General features: G+C 34.7%; 3 protein-coding genes across 6 annotated transcripts in view; 1 reads left to right on the plus strand and 2 right to left on the minus strand.

The window, feature by feature from the left end:
* The window catches only part of Tpst (tyrosylprotein sulfotransferase), an 88498-nt gene extending 81552 nt beyond the window's left edge, over positions 1-6946 (minus strand). For all 3 annotated transcript variants that reach the window (XM_075298384.1, XM_075298386.1, XM_075298385.1), the window contains exon 1: positions 6769-6946. In XM_075298384.1, coding sequence (XP_075154499.1) covers positions 6769-6942 — 174 coding nt within the window. In that variant the 5' untranslated portion in view covers positions 6943-6946. The remainder of the gene's footprint in view (positions 1-6768) is intronic.
* up (Troponin T, skeletal muscle) overlaps positions 1-20301 on the plus strand; it is a 452387-nt gene that overhangs the window by 191384 nt on the left and 240702 nt on the right. The window lies entirely within an intron of this gene.
* LOC142228084 (uncharacterized) overlaps positions 6951-20301 on the minus strand; it is a 58011-nt gene continuing 44660 nt past the window's right edge. Inside the window, exon 3 of the transcript XR_012720065.1 lies at positions 6951-7468. The gene's annotated coding sequence lies outside the window, so the exon portion shown is untranslated. The remainder of the gene's footprint in view (positions 7469-20301) is intronic.

Genomic DNA, 20301 nt, shown 5'->3' on the forward strand with positions numbered 1-20301 from the left:
CAAAGTTATAAATGAACACAAACATATTCCTGTAAAGTTTTGCGGAAATATAGAGGAACAATAAACTGCACATCAGTTGAGTTAATTTATCTGCTTGATATTGAAAAGCGAACATAGTACTGGACCTTAAAATGAAAAATAATTTTAGCGGCAAAACTCGAAACCACTTTTTTTTTGAAAGTGCCCGTCAAATCCTCTTGGTTTTGGTTTCTGGAACAACACACAAGCAGTTTCATATCAACCACCAATTGCTCTCTTTTGATTCTCTCGCTGCGTTATGTTGATATCTTTCGTTAATCCTACAGGTTTCCATCTTTATTTTTCTCTAAAATCTCTCTGAATAAAATATTGCAACATAACAGGTTGGCTGATAAGTCCCCGGTCTGACACATAGATGGCGTCGCTAGTATTAAATGCATATTATTTTTATATAGTACCAACCTTCAAATGATTTGTGTCAAAATGTGACGTCTGTAAGTCAATTAGTTTGTGAGATAGAGTGTCTTTTGTGAAGCAACTTTGTTATTGTGAAAAAAATGGAAAAAAGGAATTTCGTGTTTTGATAAAATACTGTTTTCTGAAGGAAAAAATACGGTGGAAGCAAAAACTTGGCTTGATAATGAGTTTCCGGACTCTGCCCCAGGGAAATCAACAATAATTGATTGGTATGCAAAATTCAAGTGTGGTGAAATGAGCACGGAGGACGGTGAACGCAGTGGACGCCCGAAAGAGGTGGTTACCGACGAAAACATCAAAAGATCCACAAAATGATTTTGAATGACCGTAAAATGAAGTTGATCGAGATAGCAGAGGCCTTAAAGATATCAAAGGAACGTGTTGGTCATATCATTCATGAATATTTGGATATGCGGAAGCTCTGTGCAAAATGGGTGGTATTTGACCAAAATCAACAACGTGTTGATGATGCTGAGCGGTGTTTGCAGCTGTTATCTCGTAATACCCGAGTGTTTCCGTCGATATGTGAGAATGGATGAAACATGGCTCCATCACTACACTCCTGAGTCCAATCGACATTCGGCTGAGTGGACAGCGACCGGTGAACCGTCTCCGAAGCGTGGAAAGACTCAAAAGTCCGCTGGCAAAGTAATGGCCTCTGTTTTTTGGGATGCGCATGGAATAATTTTTATCGATTATCTTGAGAAGGGAAAAACCATCAACAGTGACTATTATATGGCGTTATTAGAGCGTTTGAAGGTCGAAATCGCGGCAAAACGGCCCATATGAAGAAGTACAAGTATATACAGCAGTAAGTTCGGCCGGGCCGAATCTTAAATACCCACCACCATGAACCAAATATTAGAGGTTCCTTTGAAATTTCAGGAGGGCTTGAGGACTTGAGGACACTTCCCGAAGATAAATTTAAAGATTTCACCTATGAGGACTATATCAGATTCTGGATTTATAAGAACCATTTTTGTTTGAGTTTTAGAGGAATCATTAACATCTCTTGTAAGTGTGCAAGAAAATTATAAAATAACGTTTTGATTTGAAATCTTAAATCTGTAGAAAATCTGGAATTTTTACATTGAGTTTCAAGCAATTTTCATGATAAGTGCGCTTTCTACACCCTCAAGAAGTGAAGTCGGTCTATATGGAGGCATTACCAAATGGACCGATAAAAACTTAATCCGATACACGTTTTTGTGAGCCTAAAATACCAGAATATTTACAATTTAAGGCAAATCAGATAAAAACTACGGTTTCTAGAAACCCAAGGAGTTAAATCGGGAGATCGTTCTTATGGGGGCTATACTAAAATATGGACCGATACTCACCGTTTTCGGCACTCCTCTTTATGGTCCTAAAATACCTCTAGATTTCCAATTTCAGACAAATTGGATAAAAACTACGGTTTCTATAAGCCCAAACCCCAAATCGGGAGGTCGTTTTTTATGGGGACCATACCAAAACATGGACCGATACTCACAATTTTTGGCACACGTATTTGTGGTCCTACAATACCTCTAGATTTCCAATTTCAGGTAAATTGAATAAAAACTGCGGTTTCTATAAGCCCAAGAAGTAAAATCGGGAGATAGGTCTATATGGGGGCTATACCAAAATATGGACCGATACTCACAATTTTTGGCACACGTATTTGTGGTCCTACAATACCTCTAGATTTCCAATCTCAGGTAAATTGAATAAAAACTGCGGTTTCTATAAGCCCAAGAAGTAAAATCGGGAGATCGGTCTATATGGGGGCTATACCAAAACATGGACCGATACTCACTATTTTTGGCACACCTCTTTATGGTCATAAAATACCTCTAGATTTCAAATTTCAGGCAAATTGGATAAAAACTACGATTTCTATAAGCCCAAGACTCCAAATCAGGAGGTCAGTTTATATGGGGACTATATCAAAACCTGGACCGATATAGCCCATCATCGAACTTGACCTGCCTGCAGACAAAAGATGAGTTTGTGCAAAATTTCAGCACGATTGCTTCATTATTGAAGACTGTAGCGTGATTACAACAGACAGACAGACAGACGGACAGACAGACGGACATCGTTATATCGTCTTAGAATTTCTCCCTGATCAAGAATATATATACTTTATATAGTTGGAAATCGATATTTCGATGTGTTACAAACGGAATGACAAACTTATTATACCCCCGTCACCATTCTATGGTGGTGGGTATAAAAAAGTGTTGTTCCACCAAGACAATGCACCGTGCCACAAGTCATTGAGAACAATGGCAAAAATTCATGAATTGGGCTTCGAATTGCTTCCCAACCCACCGTATTCTCCAGATCTGGCCCCCAGCGACTTTTTCTTGTTCTCAGACCTCAAAAGGATGCTCGCAGGGAAAAAATTTGGATGCAATGAAGAGGTGATCACCGAAACTGAGGCCTATTTTTCAAGGGAACTATGTTGAATAATAAAAACGGATTTTGACAAAAAAGTGTTTTTCTTTTTTAGACCGGGGACTTATCAGCCAACCTGTTAACATTTAGCAGGTGATCATATTCTTTCCCTGCGAGTATTTCCCTGACAAGATGCTCAATGGGTACGTAAAGCTGAATTTTCAATCTTCAAACGCACCATAAAGAAAGTCCATCATGTTTGATATAATCAGTATTATATAGTTTTATTTTTTATTTAATTAGGGTTTGAGGACTGCTAAATGTAATCCTGGAGAGGCACTCATTTACATCTCCAACCGAATTAACCTGTTAGTCAAACTCTGATTGAATTTCCTTTAACTATTTCAATCATATATTCCCACTGTCTTCGGTAATGGCATGAAAGCAATCAATTTCAACTGTATTCAATTTAGATAGTATCTACTGTACATTTGGAAGAGGGAGTTTGAAAACCAATAAATAACACAATAAAACGGCAATTCTTCTGGCGCTTGCAAGTTATATTAAAACAATTTGATTAAATCTAATTTACCATTAATGATCGAGTCAATGATTTCACAATTTATCTGTCGGCGAGGGCGATATTGTATAGCTACTCGATGGGATGGGTGCAATGCTTCAAAGGCAACTAAATTGAGTAAAATTGGAATAAATGTCATTTATGCCTCATTGACTCGGCAGATGTGGTACAAAACAAATGTCAAGGATAAGAAAGACAAATGATCCTATGTTAAATGTTTGCAAGAACTAATCTTTATAATATTTACAAAGACAAAAATGTTTCTTTGACTTCATCCAAACGGAGAAGCTAGCGAGGAGTAAGCGAGAATTCTAATTAAGAAACAGATGTTTCCAAAAGTTGGCAAAAATATTTGACAAAGGTTTGTATGCACACAGAGTTAATAAACAAAAAGGGATATAGTAACCCCTTTCATGGATATGCGGATACGACAAAAGGTAGCCAAAGAAAAAGACAATCATCTTAAAATTCTCTACAAGAATTTAACTTTATTGAATAAAACCTCACATTGTGACAACAAGGACAGATATTACAAGAGATAAAATTTCAAAGTTATTACTAAACCTTTTTTTATCGCAGTTATGCCATGTGGAAATAAAAATTCAAAGGACCAAAGGGACTAAATGAAATATATTAAAAAATAGTTTTGCTCTATGTACAACCTGAAATATTAAAATTGTTATTATGAAGGAGCACTTTCACCTAACACATTCACCATATCGTTATGAATTTCTTGTCCCGATAAACCTTTTTTATGTAAATATTTAATGACAGCACGCATTTCTAATTTTTCCCATTGTAAAAAAATAGCGGATGCGTTTTTTTTGAACACCTGTTTCTAAATGAAGGAGTTGCCAGATCGAAACAAAATTTAACATGTGTTCATAACAGAGATGGAAGTTTCCAAAACAAATAAATTTTTTCTGTTTATACCGCGCTTTTTGTGCTAGGCTAAGGGTTTCCGAACTGCCCCCGTATATGGAGTTGTAAAAATTTCTTACGAAAAACACATTTATCTTAGCAAAAACTACACATAGAAAAAATATCACCAAGGTTAGGTTAGGTGGCAGCCCGATGTATCAGGCTCACTTAGACTATTCAGTCCACATTGGTGAACTTCTCTCTTATCACTGAGTGCTGGCCGATTCCATGTTAAGCTCAATGACAAGGGACCTCCTTTTTATAGCCGAGTCCGAACGGGGTCCAAAATTGCACTGAAACCACTTAGAGAAGTTTTGACACCCTCAGAAATGTCACCAGCATTACTGAGGTGTGATAATCCACCGCTGAAAAACTTTTTCGGTCGAAGCAGGAATCGAACCCACGACCTTGTGTATGCAAGACGGGCATGCTAACCATTGCACCACGGTGGCTCCCTAAAATATCACCAAAATTTCGTCCATAAAAATTTTAATTAAATTAAAAAAATGAAATTGTAATGTAGAAAAAATCAATTTGGGTTTGGTTATAGATACTATAATTTCAGTGTATTGAGAAACCAAATAAATCGTTTTTCAAAAAATATTTTCATTTAAAGGTCAGTACACACAAAAAAAAGTTTTGCTGATTCAATCACGAAGTTAATTGATCCAATTTTTTTTTAATTGAAAAGTTTTGCTGATTCAATCACGAAATTAATTGATCCAATTAATTTTTTAATTGAAATGTCTTCAATCACGAAAATGATAGTATCAAGCACAATTTTAATTGGACATTAAAAAAATACTTGTTTAAAAAATTAAGTGATTTCATTAGCAAATTTCAATTAAAAATTTAATTGATGTTGATTGTAAAACTCAATTAATATTTTTCATTAAAAACGTAACTATTTTCAATTACTTTATTTACTGATTTTATGTTTTTGCTTTGGTTAAAAAATTGATTATTCGAAATAAATATTTAGCTAAAAATTTTAATAAAAAATTCCATAACTCGTTTTAACTGACTTAGTTTTCCTAGTTTGATTAAAAAATTAATTGTATCAATTAATTTATTAATTGAAAAAACAAATCAACTTCAATCAACTTTTCAATTGGAAATATTTTGGTGATATTTTTTCTATATTCATTTTTTCACCAACACACTTAATTAAAAATACAAAAGAAGCCGATTATATTTTTATCAAGTCTTGTCAAATTATGGAAGGAAAAGATTCAAAGCATTGATTGCGAAACATTTTATATTTCACATATTATTATTACAATTTTAATACGAGCTTATATATATTTTAATATAATTCAAAAAGTAACCGTGAAAACAAGTTGGTTTTCAGCTTGAAAACTGAACATTGTACTTTATAAAGAGAGAAAAAGGACACAGTTTTGTTATTTAGGTAATTAATGCCGCGTATGCCCCATATAACCATTGAAATTAATGTGAAGCACAAGATTACCCTTTACATTGATAGCCGGTTAATTTTCCCGACTTCAATCTCTTAATATATGGAATAACAACAATTTCAATTTCTGTCTCGGATTATTAAAATTTCAATTTCTGTCTCGGATTATTAAAGTAAACATGCATCCAATGTCAGAATGTGTTAACTTTATGATTTAATCTTATTCGGTTGCATTGCAATCTATACAATCCCCTACAATCTATCTGGGTTTTGGGTTTTTTTTTATAAATTTTTATGGCTATTTGCTAAATTTATCTACAATTCCGTCTATAGCTTTAAATATATCTTATGTGTAGGAGAAGTCATTTTTATCTTTACGATTTATCATTTCGGACTGCCACTTATAATTACACAAACAATTACGCAAACACCATTTTTTTATGTGCAACTAGGACAATTTTGAAGACTATTAACCGCAATACAATTTCCCACATAAAATGTTGCTTTAGAGCACGCACAAAAACGGTTGCACCATTTTTTTATTTATTCTTAATGATGTCCTTCTTTTTTGTTGACCTGTTGTTCTAATTTATTTTATTATTATTTTGGCTTGAGGTCCTTTTAATAAAAAATCCTTTTTACGATTTTTGATTACTTGTTAACTTTATTCTCCAATATTTCGACTAACATCGTTAGTCTTCGACGGGGATATTAAAGTATTTTTAGGAAATAATCAAAAAATTGTAGAGAGTGATTACGTCTGTTTTTTAGTTGGCAATCAAATTTTCTAAAAAACAGACGTAATCACTCTCTACAATTTTTTGATTATTTCCTAAAAATACTTTAATATCCCCGTCGAAGACTAACGATGTTAGTCGAAATATTGGAGAATAAAGTTAACAAGTAATCAAAAATCGTAAAAAGGATTTTTTATTAAAAGGACCTCAAGCCAAAATAATAATAAAATAAATTTATTCTTAATTTTATGATATAATGTTTTGGGCGTACTTACCATATCTCCTCTCATCATAGCCGGTGATTGTCCAGATAATGAGCCAGGTACTGCTTCGTCCTTGAAGAAACATATGGGACGTAACTCCGTGTATTTAAATAGAAACATTGTGACAACAATAATTCCTAGCATGACCCACAGAGTGGTCTTTTTATTGCGATAAGGCAGGCGCATGATTTCAATTTTGGTTTTGTTTTGGGGGATTTTTGTTTTTCTTTACTTAAGATTGACGTGCCTTGACCTTTTCGAGGAACCAAGGCTCATCGATGTTCACTACAATGCTACAACCAACGCAACTATCAACTACAACTAAGCTTTGAACATTTAGCTATATCAGAGGCAACGACAACATACGCGAAACTGATGATGATGACAACAACAACAACAGCAGCAGCAGCATGAATCATATATGAGATGGTGTTTTTCTATAAAATAATGATCGGACGAAAGAATCTGATGGTGTTTGCTTTTTTAATCTCTTTGAGAAATTTTTTGCAAGCGATCATTAGTGCTGGATTAGAATGGATGATCCGTTCAATGGCCTCTATGTGATAATGTCTTTATGCCATATTACTAGGGGTGGGAACGAGTACTACATTCATAGGTATGTACAAGACTTTACTTGAGACGTGAAGAATATTCGAATTTGTGTGTCCCATATATGTCCAATTGGTAATTTACCAGAGTTGTTGTAGTACACCTGAAAGAATTGAAAAAATATATATTAGGGTCATGTCAAATAGCGATTTCGATTCTAACAAAAAATGCAACATTTTCCAAATTCTATTGATTGATTTAACACTCATTATCATTTTTGTACATGCCAAGTAATAAAATACTAACTGAAAACAAAAGCGCACGATTTTTCTTCGGATAACTTTAAAATTTATATATACTGGACTTCTTAGTCCGTTTTGTTAAAAATGTGATTATATTTATGGAAAATAATATTTAATGCAATTAAATTATTAAAAAAATCAAATGTATGTAATTCAAAGACCATTATTTGTACCAATAGTACCCACGTTTTAAAATCGACATTGTTCGGTTGATTCCTATTCAGTTGTAACATTGAAGAACCACGGTGAATACTGTACAAAAAAAAAAAAAAAAAAAACCGCAAATAAATTAGTCCCAGGTCTAACAAAGAAAGACATATTTTTTTTTTGTCAAAATTCGTTTTTATTATTCAATATAGTTCTCTTCAAGAGCGATACAACGATTATAACGACCTTCCAATTTTTTGATTCCATTTTGGTAGTACTCCTTCGGTTTTGCCTCAAAATAGGCCTCAGTTTCGGCGATAACCTCTTCATTGCAGCCAAATTTTTCCCATGCGAGCTTCCTTTTGAGGTCTGAGAACAAGAAAAAGTCGCCGGGGGCCTGATCTGGAGAATACGGTGGGTGGGGAAGCAATTCGAAGTCCAATTCATGAATTTTTGCCATCGTTCTCAATGACTTGTGGCACGGTACGTTGTCTTGGTGGAACAACACTTTTTTCTTCTTCGACCTTCAAACGCACCAATAATGCCATATAATTGTCACTGTTGATGGTTTTTCCCTTCTCAAGATAATCGATAAAAATTATTCCATGCGCATCCCAAAAAACAGAGGCCATTACTTTGCCAGCGGACTTTTGAGTCTTTCCAGGCTTCGAAGACGGTTCACCGGTCGCTGTCCACTCAGCCAACTGTCGATTGGACTCAGGAGTGTAGTGATGGAGCCATGTTTCATGCATTGTCACATATCGATGGAAAAACTCGGGTGTATTACGAGTTAACAGCTACAAACACCGCTCAGAATCATCAACACGTTGTTGTTTTTGGTCAAATGTGAGCTCGCGTGGCACCCATTTTCCACAGAGCTTCCGCATATCCAAATATTGATGAATGATATGACCAACACATTCCTTTGATATCTTTAAGGCCTCTGCTATCTCGATCAACTTCATTTTACGGTCATTCAAAATCATTTTGTGCATTTTTTTTTTTGTCGGTAACCAACTCTTTCGGGCGTCCACTGCGTTCAACGTCCTCCGTGCTTATTTCACCACGCTTGAGTTTTGCATACCAATCAATTATTGTTGATTTCCCTGGGGCAGAGTCCGGAAACTCAACTCAAGCCAAGTTTTTGCTTCCACCGTATTTTTTCCCTTCAGAAAACAGTATTTTATCAAAACATGAAATTCTTTTTTTCCATTTTTTGTCACAATAACAAAAGTTGATTCACAAAAGACGCTCTATCTCACAAACTAATTGACTTACAGACGTCAAATTTTGACACGAATCATTTGAAGGTTGGTACTATATAAAAATAATATGCATTTAATACTAGCGACGCCATCTATGTGTCAGACCGGGGACTTATCAGCCAACCTGTTATCATTAATTTAATGTAAAGAATTTCTATTGGCTTTGATGAAACAAACTTTCTTCCCAAAGATCGCCTCAGATGGTACGTTGGCAGAGGTTTAATTTAAAATTACAGCTTCCAAGGACATCGGGTGTATATGGAGATTTCTCAAGTAATTATCTCCATATACAAAATCTGGGCCGACGGGAAATTTCCGCATTTATTTATGGATCTCAAATAACTCAAAATTTCGGACTAATCTTATAAAAATTTTAGACTGGGAAAATTTTCTTAAAACAAATTGGAGATGGGTTTATATGTAGGTGCTATATCAAATTGTCCGGTATGACCCATCTTCGAACTCGACATGCCTAAAAAATTGTACCTTTATCAAGAGTATATATAGGGTCAAAAATCTACATTTTAATATGTTAAAAATGAGCAATACAATTGATCAATTCAGCCCATATTCTAGTAAAACCTGCTTTTGATATCACCGTGACATTTCACCCATATTAATACACTTTGAATGGAATCTAATTTGTCGAAATATTTATTTAATTACAATGATATGAAGTGTTTTTCAAATTTTGTTTGGCCGGAGTCGGAGTCGAGCAAATTTTCTACGACTCTTCAGACTCCGCAGCCCTGATAGATACGAAAACAAAAATAACAAGACTGGTGACGCACACATCGCTGAGAATATGTACGAAAGCTAAAAAATGTGAAAGACTACCGTTAGAACAAAATGAGTATTATAGCAAGCAAAGAGCTCACTCATGAGAAAATACAGAAAAATGTTTATTTGTTGGTTTCTTAAATGTGTTTGTTGTATACGAGATCTTTATATAAATTCTTTGTTTATTTGTACGTTCCGGGTAAGCTCGAAAACGGCTGAACCGATTTACTTGAAGTTTGTAGAGAACGCAGAGAGTGATCATGTGGTGAGAAAATAGGGTACACAATTTTTTAATATCTGGTCGGGGAGGGGGACCTCCCGCTGACCGGCTTGGGCCAAAGTCTTCAGATTTGATTGAAATTTTCAGGAAAGGTTAGGGTTGGCAACTAGACAAAGATCCGCCACAATACTTTACGATATTTTGTAGAGGAGAGGGACCCTTTACCCGACTTTTTTTAGGTCCGGGAAAAAAAATAAACTCCGGGACCTCCACTTACCCGACATTTTGAATCTTGGAGAAAATTTCCTTGATTTTCTTGATATTGTAGGGAAGTTTAAGCTTGTCTCTCAACGACAAACACCTAAATTTTTGTCGATATTTGATCGGGAAAGGGGTTGTAGGGAATAATATCGTTGTTAAAAAACAAAATTTTTGTTGCTTCTTAAAAAACGCAAACAAATCACATTTTTGTTGAGGTCGTCAATAAATTTGTTAGAGATCATAAATAGACGTTCAACAAACAATATACAAATACTTTCATTCAAATTAAAAAAATATTTGTTGAGGGTTGGTGCTCAGCAAATTACTTACAAATTAGGTTGTTGAGAACACAAACTATTTGTTGCCTTCTGAAACAAAGTTTGTCGTTGGGTTTCCAAAAAGTTATTGGTTCTCAAACTTATTTGTATCTGTGTAGTGCAACGGTTAGCATGTCCGCCTTGCAATGATTCATACCAAGGTTCAATACCAGTTTTGGACAAACACTAAAAAGTTTTTCCGGTAGTTTTCCCCTCTTAGTAATGTTGGCGACATTTCTGGGTGTTTCGAATCATCTCTAGGTGGTTTTACACGTAATCTGACACAACATACAGATTGAGATATAAGGGCTGCCACTATAACCGAATTTAAGGACAAGAAAAATAAATATTAGAATATATATGAAATTCTTCTTCTGATTAAGTTCTTAAGTTCACGAGCGGAATATTAGAATTCTAAAACTACTTTGTCGGTGAGTGCACTCAGGAAAGAAATATGATCACCCCGAACATGTTTCAAGAGCAAAATGGTTACTTTTGGACGGTGAACATGGAACATGTTTGCTATTTTCTCGAAAATTATGTACATTGAAATCTCTGAAAGGTGGATACCCACGGTCTTCTAAATGTTGTCCACCTATGAGAGGTGTGCAGGTTTGAGGGGCTAATTTTAATGTGTTAAATTAGCATAACATACGCTTCTAGACAACTGTCCATGTTTGGGAGATGTGGGGTTTTAAGAGTGTCCAAGTTTGAGAGGTTTCATTGTATTTGATTTCGGCAACCATGTATATGTTTGCCGAGAAAACAACAATTTTGCGACAAAAATGTTTCATGTTCTCCCTCTAAAAATAACATTTTGCTCTTGAAACATGGTAGGGGTGAACATATTCCTTCTCTGCGTGTGTATGTGTACATGTCTCCTTTTCATGAATATAGTACTACTAGACGAATTTCCACCCTTTCCAGTCTTTTGAAGAAATGAAAAACCTTTGTATGGGGTGCGATATCGATTTCGCACGACATACAATATCCACCATCTAGTGATGGATCCCACATTTATTTTATTTTATTTCTTTACTTCACTACTTGAAATTCCTCAAAGCTTTAATGTCAAAAAAATATATTTTGTAATCAAAATTACAAAAAATTTTCATCCTTCTTATATTTGCCAAAGCAAATATATTTCATTGATTTGTTCTTTCAATTTGATATATTTTAGAGCGGGGCAATGGTGTATCCATCCGCCCTCTTTCTGCTCCAATCAGTGTTCGCCATTTTATTTGCCATTAAAGAGATAATCGGTACCATTTGCCACTCACCCTAATGAGAGTGGTCGAGACGAGCTCCACTCACCATTTCCATTTATTGTGGCCGATAATGGCGGTATACAACGAAACGTCTTCCCCAAATTGGCCAAATAGAAAAATAGCAATTTTATTCGAAATCAAATCATTGTGAAAGTTCATTGAATCGGACACAGTAGCGGTAAACAAAACATAACTATTGATTCCATATCGGTTGCAATGGAATGATAGCACGGATAGAAACATACACAACCAAAGGAATGGCTGGATGGACGGATGGGTAGATACACGTGGATAAATGGATCGATGGAACTGGTGGAGTCAATGTGGTGGCAGGTATGAATGGCATGTGCCGCCGCATTCTATGTTCATTCGGGTATACTAAAGCCAGAACAGAATTCCATTTCCGACACGCTTCAATGGTCGCATGGTGGTACCATGGAGCAGATTTTCGATGTGTATTTGTTTGGGTGCTACCTACCATCATTGGCGGCTGTCTGATGGCCGCATAAAGTTTATGCACCACACGGGCTGCCGCCATTGACTATGGTGGGATTGAAAACGCTACAGCTTTAGAGTTTATTTACCTGTATCCACAGAAATGTTGCAACTTAAAGAGTCATTAAATAGTTGTAAATTTCCAACCTTACCACAGCTACAGTATGCAATTTAAAGTAAAATTGTTCCCTTAGAAACTATTCACAAAAATAGATACATCTACAAACTGTATATGTTTGTTTATTTCAACGCACGTAAAAAATGTTTACTAACTGTGTGTTAACATTTGAAGTGTTATACAAAAGAAACTTTGTATAAAATTTGCCCAAAATCAGACATTACGTCCTTTAGGAGGATTTATTTGTATTTATTTAAGCAATTTAATGAATTTAAATGCAAATTTAATAAATTACAAAGATATACTTTTAGACGTTCGTTTACCATTTTCAAACATGTTAGTATAACGTTGTGGTCTTTCTTTCCACCCCTCCACGGAAAAATTTTCTCCCAATCCACTTTTATCTCTTAATTTGGCCTTTGCTTTCATATCCAAGAGCAGAAAACCACTCATTGGGCATCAATATCAGTCGATCACCGCCACGCTAATCTATATATATCGAGTTAAGAGGAGGTTATACATTTTTAAAATTGTTGCTTTTTTCGGACTACCTTCATATCTACACGCAGAGAAGTAACATGATCATTCCAAACATGTTCTGTGAGCAAAATGCTTTTTAGGGCGGTGAACATGGAACATGTTTGCCGCAACCATGTTATTTTATCGAAAAGTATGTATCTGATTTCGGCGAAAATGTATATGTTTTACATGTTTTCGACAAAAAAAATATATATTGTTCTTGAGGGTTATCATGCTATTTCTCTGCGTGTAGGGACTATCATTCTGTGCACGGACGAAAAAGACTGTTTTTCATATGTTTAGGTGTAAAAATTATATGTTTGGAACTCAAATTTTTTAACACAATATTTTTAAGTGCAAGCATATAATGTTCATAAACTAGCATAACATGTTTGGGACATATATGTTAATATGTTAGAGCATATTATCTTTGGGACATAACATGTTTGTAAATATAATATGCTTAGATGCAAACAAATATTAATTTAGAAATAGCGTATAAACATATATGTGTTTAGAAAGAGAGACCTAGAGAGTAAGCTGGAAGTAACCAATTGGCGCTTTAAAAATATATCCACACAAAGAAAATTTCATTAAATTTTTTCTATCAGTGTATGCCCTAAGGTGAAACATGATAAGTTTGAACAATACAAACAATAGTTTGTTTGGACCAATCATGAAAATATATATGCTTGAAGCAAAATGTGTTTGGGGTATATGTTACAGAAGCGATTTTTTTGAGGGTGTGTAAATCGATTTCTGAAGAAAATTTGATTTGGGATCACTTTTACGAGGGCGGTTCGGAAACTTCGTAGCCTATCAATGAAAGAGAATAGTTAGTTTTTCAAAAATATTTTTATTTTTGAATATAATCTCCTGAAACTTCAAAACACTTAGTCCAACGCTTTTCCAGCAATTCTATCCCTTGATTAAAATAGTTTTCCTCAAGGTCTTCAAAATAGTGGTTTACAACTGTAATTGCATCTTCATTTGAGTTAAAATGCTTGCCAGCAAGGATTTTTTTTTTAGATTTGGGAACAAGTAAATGTCACTGGGAGCTAAATCAGGAGAATAAGGTGGGTGGTCAAGCAACTCGTTTTTCTCGAATTTGTACATTTAATTGATCCAAAAGGTTGCAATAGTACTCTGAATTTATTGTTTTACCCTTTTGCAGATAGTCAATCAATAAAATACCTTTGAAGTCCCAAAAAAACCGTTGCCATAACCTTACCAGCCAATTGAATTGTTTTTGCCGAACTGCCCTCGTAAATTCTTTCGAATGGATCGCGGTAAGTAACATTTAAATACAATACATAATTAGAATACAGTTTAATAATTGAACTTTGATTTTCTCCAATAGAAACCATCATTGCCTGAAACATTGACGATATAAATGGAATTGGAAGCTTAAATTACAGTGACAAATGAATTTTTTATTTTCTTGTTTATATGGATTATTGTTTTCCTTTTTTAGATGTTAGGTTAGGTTAGGTTATGTGGCAGCCCGATGTATCAGGCTCACTTAGACTATTCAGTCCATTGTGATACCACAGTGGTGAACTTCTCTCTTTTTTTAGATGTTATTCTTATGCTTTGGTCACACTAGGCAAATATTTGACATAAATCAAAAAAGAATCCGTCGCCACAGCCAAACCAACAGAAATTTTTAGCTCATATTGGATACATAAAATCATGGTAGCAATATTTTTCAAAAACCATATCCAGATATTTAGAAAATGGTTCTGGAAAAATGTTTGATACTTATTTTTGTCAAATATTTGCCTAGTGTGACCATAGCCTTAGTAATATGGAAAAAGAGGCGAATAAGGCATTGAGAAATGCCTTTAAACCTTTTTGAAATTCCTAGTCTGTGTGCGCAATTAACAAAGCAGCTACACCCAGAAAAAAGTGTCTTCGAAACTAAAGGAAAAAATGTTCATCAATTTAGTTTAGTTATTTTATTTCCACTCAGTTAATATTTTGTGTGAAATAATAAAATTTACTTGTTTCAGTAAAAAAAATCCTAAACTGAAAGCAGTTAGGAATTGTTCATTAACTAGAATAGGGCATGGAATTTTACTAATACTGTTTTCTTCGCTGGGTATAAGAATTTACTACTGAAAAAGAAAATTTTATTCACTGATAACAAAGCATTCATAAAAATAAACAAAAACCGAACTAAAACCAAGTTTCCTCAAATTTAGTAAAATTTCTTATAAAACGATAATACTGACTTCCTTTATTATAGAAAGCTTATCATACATACGAATAACACTTGGCATAGAAAAATATTTTAGTTCATTGGTACTAAGAAGTATTCAATCCTTTCAAAACTTAAGGAAACACACTTGTTAGAATATAGGAAAATTTCCTACATTTCTTTTATCTACCTGCAATCGATACCTGTCTTTGATGTAATCGATATGTTTGCGCGTGGGTTGTTTTTTAGTTGGAATCGCGTTTTTATGGTATACGGAGAGATTGTTAAAAAATAATATAGTAAAATAATATTATAAAAAACAAATAAAATATATAAAATATTTGTTATTTTAAATTAGTGAGAAAAATGTTCGTTTTTTGAAAATTGGTTTATAAAAAAGAAAACACCAGCAGAATAACAACCCCTTCATTCGACTTCATTTTGGAATCTTCAATTATCAGGTAATATTCAGTGACGCTAACCTTTTGTGAAAAAATTGGTTTTGGATTTTTTTGTTTATATTTGTAGGTATTGAAATTGTAAAAGGTGGACAAAATTGCTAGGCAGCAAATTATTCAAAGTGAAAGGTACTAAAGGGTGATTTGTTAAGAGCTTGATAACTTTTTTTTAAAAAAAAACGCATAAAATTTGCAAAATCTCATCGGTTCTTTATTTGAAACGTTAGATTGGTCCATGACATTTACTTTTTGAAGATAATTTCATTTAAATGTTGACCGCGGCTGCGTCTTAGGTGGTCCATTCGGAAAGTCCAATTTTGGGCAACTTTTTCGAGCATTTCGGCCGGAATAGCCCGAATTTCTTCGGAAATGTTGTCTTCCAAAGCTGGAATAGTTGCTGGCTTATTTCTGTAGACTTTAGACTTGACGTAGCCCCACAAAAAATAGTCTAAAGGCGTCAAATCGCATGATCTTGGTGGCCAACTTACCGGTCCATTTCTTGAGATGAATTGTTCTCCGAAGTTTTCCCTCAAAATGGCCATAGAATCGCGAGCTGTGTGGCATGTAGCGCCATCTTGTTGAAACCATATGTCAACCAAGTTCAGTTCTTCCATTTTTGGCAACAAAAAGTTTGTTAGCATCGAACGATAGCGATCGCCATTCACCGTAACGTTGCGTCCAACAGCATCTTTGAAAAAATACGGTCCAATGATTCCACCAGCGTACAAACCACACCAAACAGTGCATTTTTCGGGATGCATGGGCAGTTCTTGAACGGCTTCTGGTTGCTCTTCACTCCAAATGCGGCAATTTTGCTTATTTACGTAGCCATTCAACCAGAAATGAGCCTCATCGCTGAACAAAATTTGTCGATAAAAAAGCGGATTTTTTGCCAACTTTTCTAGGGCCCATTCACTGAAAATTCGACGTTGTGGCTCGTTAGTAAGTCTATTCATGATGAAATGTCAAAGCATACTGAGCATCTTTCTCTTTGACACCATGTCTGAAATCCCACGTGATCTGTCAAATACTAATGCATGAAAATCCTAACCTCAAAAGAATCACCCTTTACAAGAAGAAAAAATGTGTTTTAATATTTCAAGGCCAGTCGATGCTGTTGATTCTAAATAAATATATTCAATATATTAATAAAACAAGTCTTTTATTGAAGAAAAAATTGCTTATATAAATACATAAAATTGTATTTAAAAACGAAGGTAAGCAGATCTAAATTTGAAGTAAAAGGTTTACCACAAATATGTAAGATTTGTCCAAATGAATGAAAAAAGTTCAATAAAATCATTCCATATATGAATTCAATTCAGTTAAATTGTTTCATTCTGTAGTATAGTGGTACATAAATATAGGAAAATATTAACTAATATACGGAATGCATTCTACGTAATTTCTACGAAAATCACATCATTCAAACAAATAAAAATGTCTTTGGCGCTATACCAAGTTCAACTTTCTTCACAATGAGTTAATTTTAACTTAAAGAAGGGGTCACTTTTTTCTGGGTGTACAAATCAAAATCATCTGAGCGAATGAATTAAAGGAACTCTTACAATCACAGAAATACAAACTCTAGCCTGATATTACTAGAATTTATATATGTATATTTTTTATATTTAGAAGGTAACTAATATTATCAGGCAAAGACTAACTCATTTTGAGCTAACTTTTGGTTAGGTAAAACTTATTAAGTCCATCAAAAACGTGTTAACGACAACTTAAATTTCCAAATTCAGACTCGACTTCAAGTAGAAATTGTGTCTTTAAAATAAAGTATAGGAAAACGTCTGCTATTTTTAAACGTGTAGTCAAGATACAAAACGTCCACAAATTTAAAGACGATTTCATTAAATTTGAAGAATTTTTATTAAAGCCAAGTTGACCTTAATTAAACAACATTTTCTTTCGTGTTAAGATACCCAAAATGACAAAACGAAACGAAAAGTTTATCGACTTTGGGACAAGGAAAAGAACTTTGTAGCAGAGAAATGCGTCCTCTATGCTAAGCAAAATTTGCATGCCTATTTTAAGGACATGAAATCTTTGGCCTCACGACAATATTTTGTCAGTGTATATTCTAGGGAAGATTTCTCATTAGTTAAGAAAATAACACCCTCTTTCACAAATTCTTTGCCAAAATGCAAGCAAAATCAGTACTATTAATTTGTCTATGTCCTTATCGAGAGGACGTTGTGAAATAATCAACACTACGACACATATATCACAGAAGGTTAGTTTCAAACCGAGCTGTATCGGACAAATTGGCCACACTAACTCAGGAACATTAAGAGACATCCACAATGTGATTCATATTAATGCAAACGGCCTGTCTGCAATACATGGAGCTGGCGTTTTCATTTCCTGTTCTGGCAGATAGCTACAATCCCGAATTCCTCTGAAGATTACATGTGCACAAGGGACTATTCAGAAGTGATGATACAATTAAGCAAACCTAATGAGTAAAGGTTGCATTGGTGTATCCATCTGTGTAACGATGACTGTGTGGAGATTTGTGTCTCTGGAGACGAGCGATTTCCAGCAAACAGCACAAAATGTGAAATGTCACATTTCCCTCCCAAACAAGATTCTGTAATCCATGGGCATTACTCAACCGACATTCGGAAACGAATAGGATACAAGGCTGTTTGTATCTGTCTATCGGGCTTGTTTGGTATCCCATTGAGAACATCCTATTTTTAATATCAAATCGAATCGAATGTCACATTGGCAAATCCCTTTCGATGTAAGAGCAATGGAAGGGGCAGGTTATGGAGGTCGGTGGTAGTCGTTGTTTGCGGTCGCTTATATCTTCCATATTAAGGAATGATTGCCACAATGGTAATGTTTGCTCTGAGATTTCGATTCCGATATTAAGGTCACAGATCCCAAACGTGGTTAGTTTCATGCTTCGCTTCCGGTATTTATTTGGCCAACATCTCAAGCGAAGGAAGACGTCGCCATGGAACGCCACTCACAATATGACCGCATGGAAGTAAATGCCACAGGAACAACAAACCTATTTTCATACAAACATTTATTTGTATGTATGATGTGCCTGTTTATACGCACATTCTAAGGATATTGTATGCTCCACTTTAATATTAAATATTTACAATGGGTTTGGGTTACATTGGGTTGGCATATAATTCAAGAATTAACAAGCCTTTTGTAAATGCATACACACCAAAATCCAATTCATTTATTTAATATCCTCAAATTTAAATTTAAATATTACGGGCATATTTCATTGAAATACAGATACTACAATTAAAAGAATAGATCATAACCTTTGTTGTCAATAAATTTAGGATATTCAACTTTGAAATTTGCGTTCCTCCGTTAAAGCTATATGGCGATGAAGTAATCTTTAAATATCTGATATATCCAATTTCTGGATTGCATATAAAAAAGCACTTAACTTATCACAGATCCAATTATACACGATTATTCGTCATCCCAATACCTTTCATTTAAGTAAAGGGTGATTTGTTAAGAGCTTGATAACTTTTTTTTTAAAAAAAACGCATAAAATTTGCAAAATCTCATCGGTTCTTTATTTGAAACGTTAGATTGGTCCATGACATTTACTTTTTGAAGATAATTTCATTTAAATGTTGACCGCGGCTGCGTCTTAGGTGGTCCATTCGGAAAGTCCAATTTTGGGCAACTTTTTCGAGCATTTCGGCCGGAATAGCCCGAATTTCTTCGGAAATGTTGTCTTCCAAAGTTGGAATAGTTGCTGGCTTATTTCTGTAGACTTTAGACTTGACGTAGCCCCACAAAAAATAGTCTAAAGGCGTCAAATCGCATGATCTTGGTGGCCAACTTACCGGTCCATTTCTTGAGATGAATTGTTCTCCGAAGTTTTCCCTCAAAATGGCCATAGAATCGCGAGCTGTGTGGCATGTAGCGCCATCTTGTTGAAACCACATGTCAACCAAGTTCAGTTCTTCCATTTTTGGCAACAAAAAGTTTGTTAGCATCGAACGATAGCGATCGCCATTCACCGTAACGTTGCGTCCAACAGCATCTTTGAAAAAATACGGTCCAATGATTCCACCAGCGTACAAACCACACCAAACAGTGCATTTTTCGGGATGCATGGGCAGTTCTTGAACGGCTTCTGGTTGCTCTTCACTCCAAATGCGGCAATTTTGCTTATTTACGTAGCCATTCAACCAGAAATGAGCCTCATCGCTGAACAAAATTTGTCGATAAAAAAGCGGATTTTCTGCCAACTTTTCTAGGGCCCATTCACTGAAAATTCGACGTTGTGGCTCGTTAGTAAGTCTATTCATGATGAAATGTCAAAGCATACTGAGCATCTTTCTCTTTGACACCATGTCTGAAATCCCACGTGATCTGTCAAATACTAATGCATGAAAATCCTAACCTCAAAAGAATCACCCTTTATAGCAACGATGTAATCGGACATTTCTAACTCGAGATATAATTTGTTTAGTGAAAAAAGAGCAAAACACTAAAAATAACGGGATATCTCAAAAACTGTTCCATAAAAAAATGTTTAAATGTTTTTTCGAATTCAGCAGATCAAAATACATAAGAAAAGTCATATCTCAACAAATGTACATGAAAAAAAAAACAAACATATTTTGTAAACTAGTGTTAGT

This window comes from Haematobia irritans, chromosome 3 (assembly GCF_050003625.1).
Source record: "Haematobia irritans isolate KBUSLIRL chromosome 3, ASM5000362v1, whole genome shotgun sequence".
NCBI lineage: Eukaryota > Metazoa > Arthropoda > Insecta > Diptera > Muscidae > Haematobia > Haematobia irritans.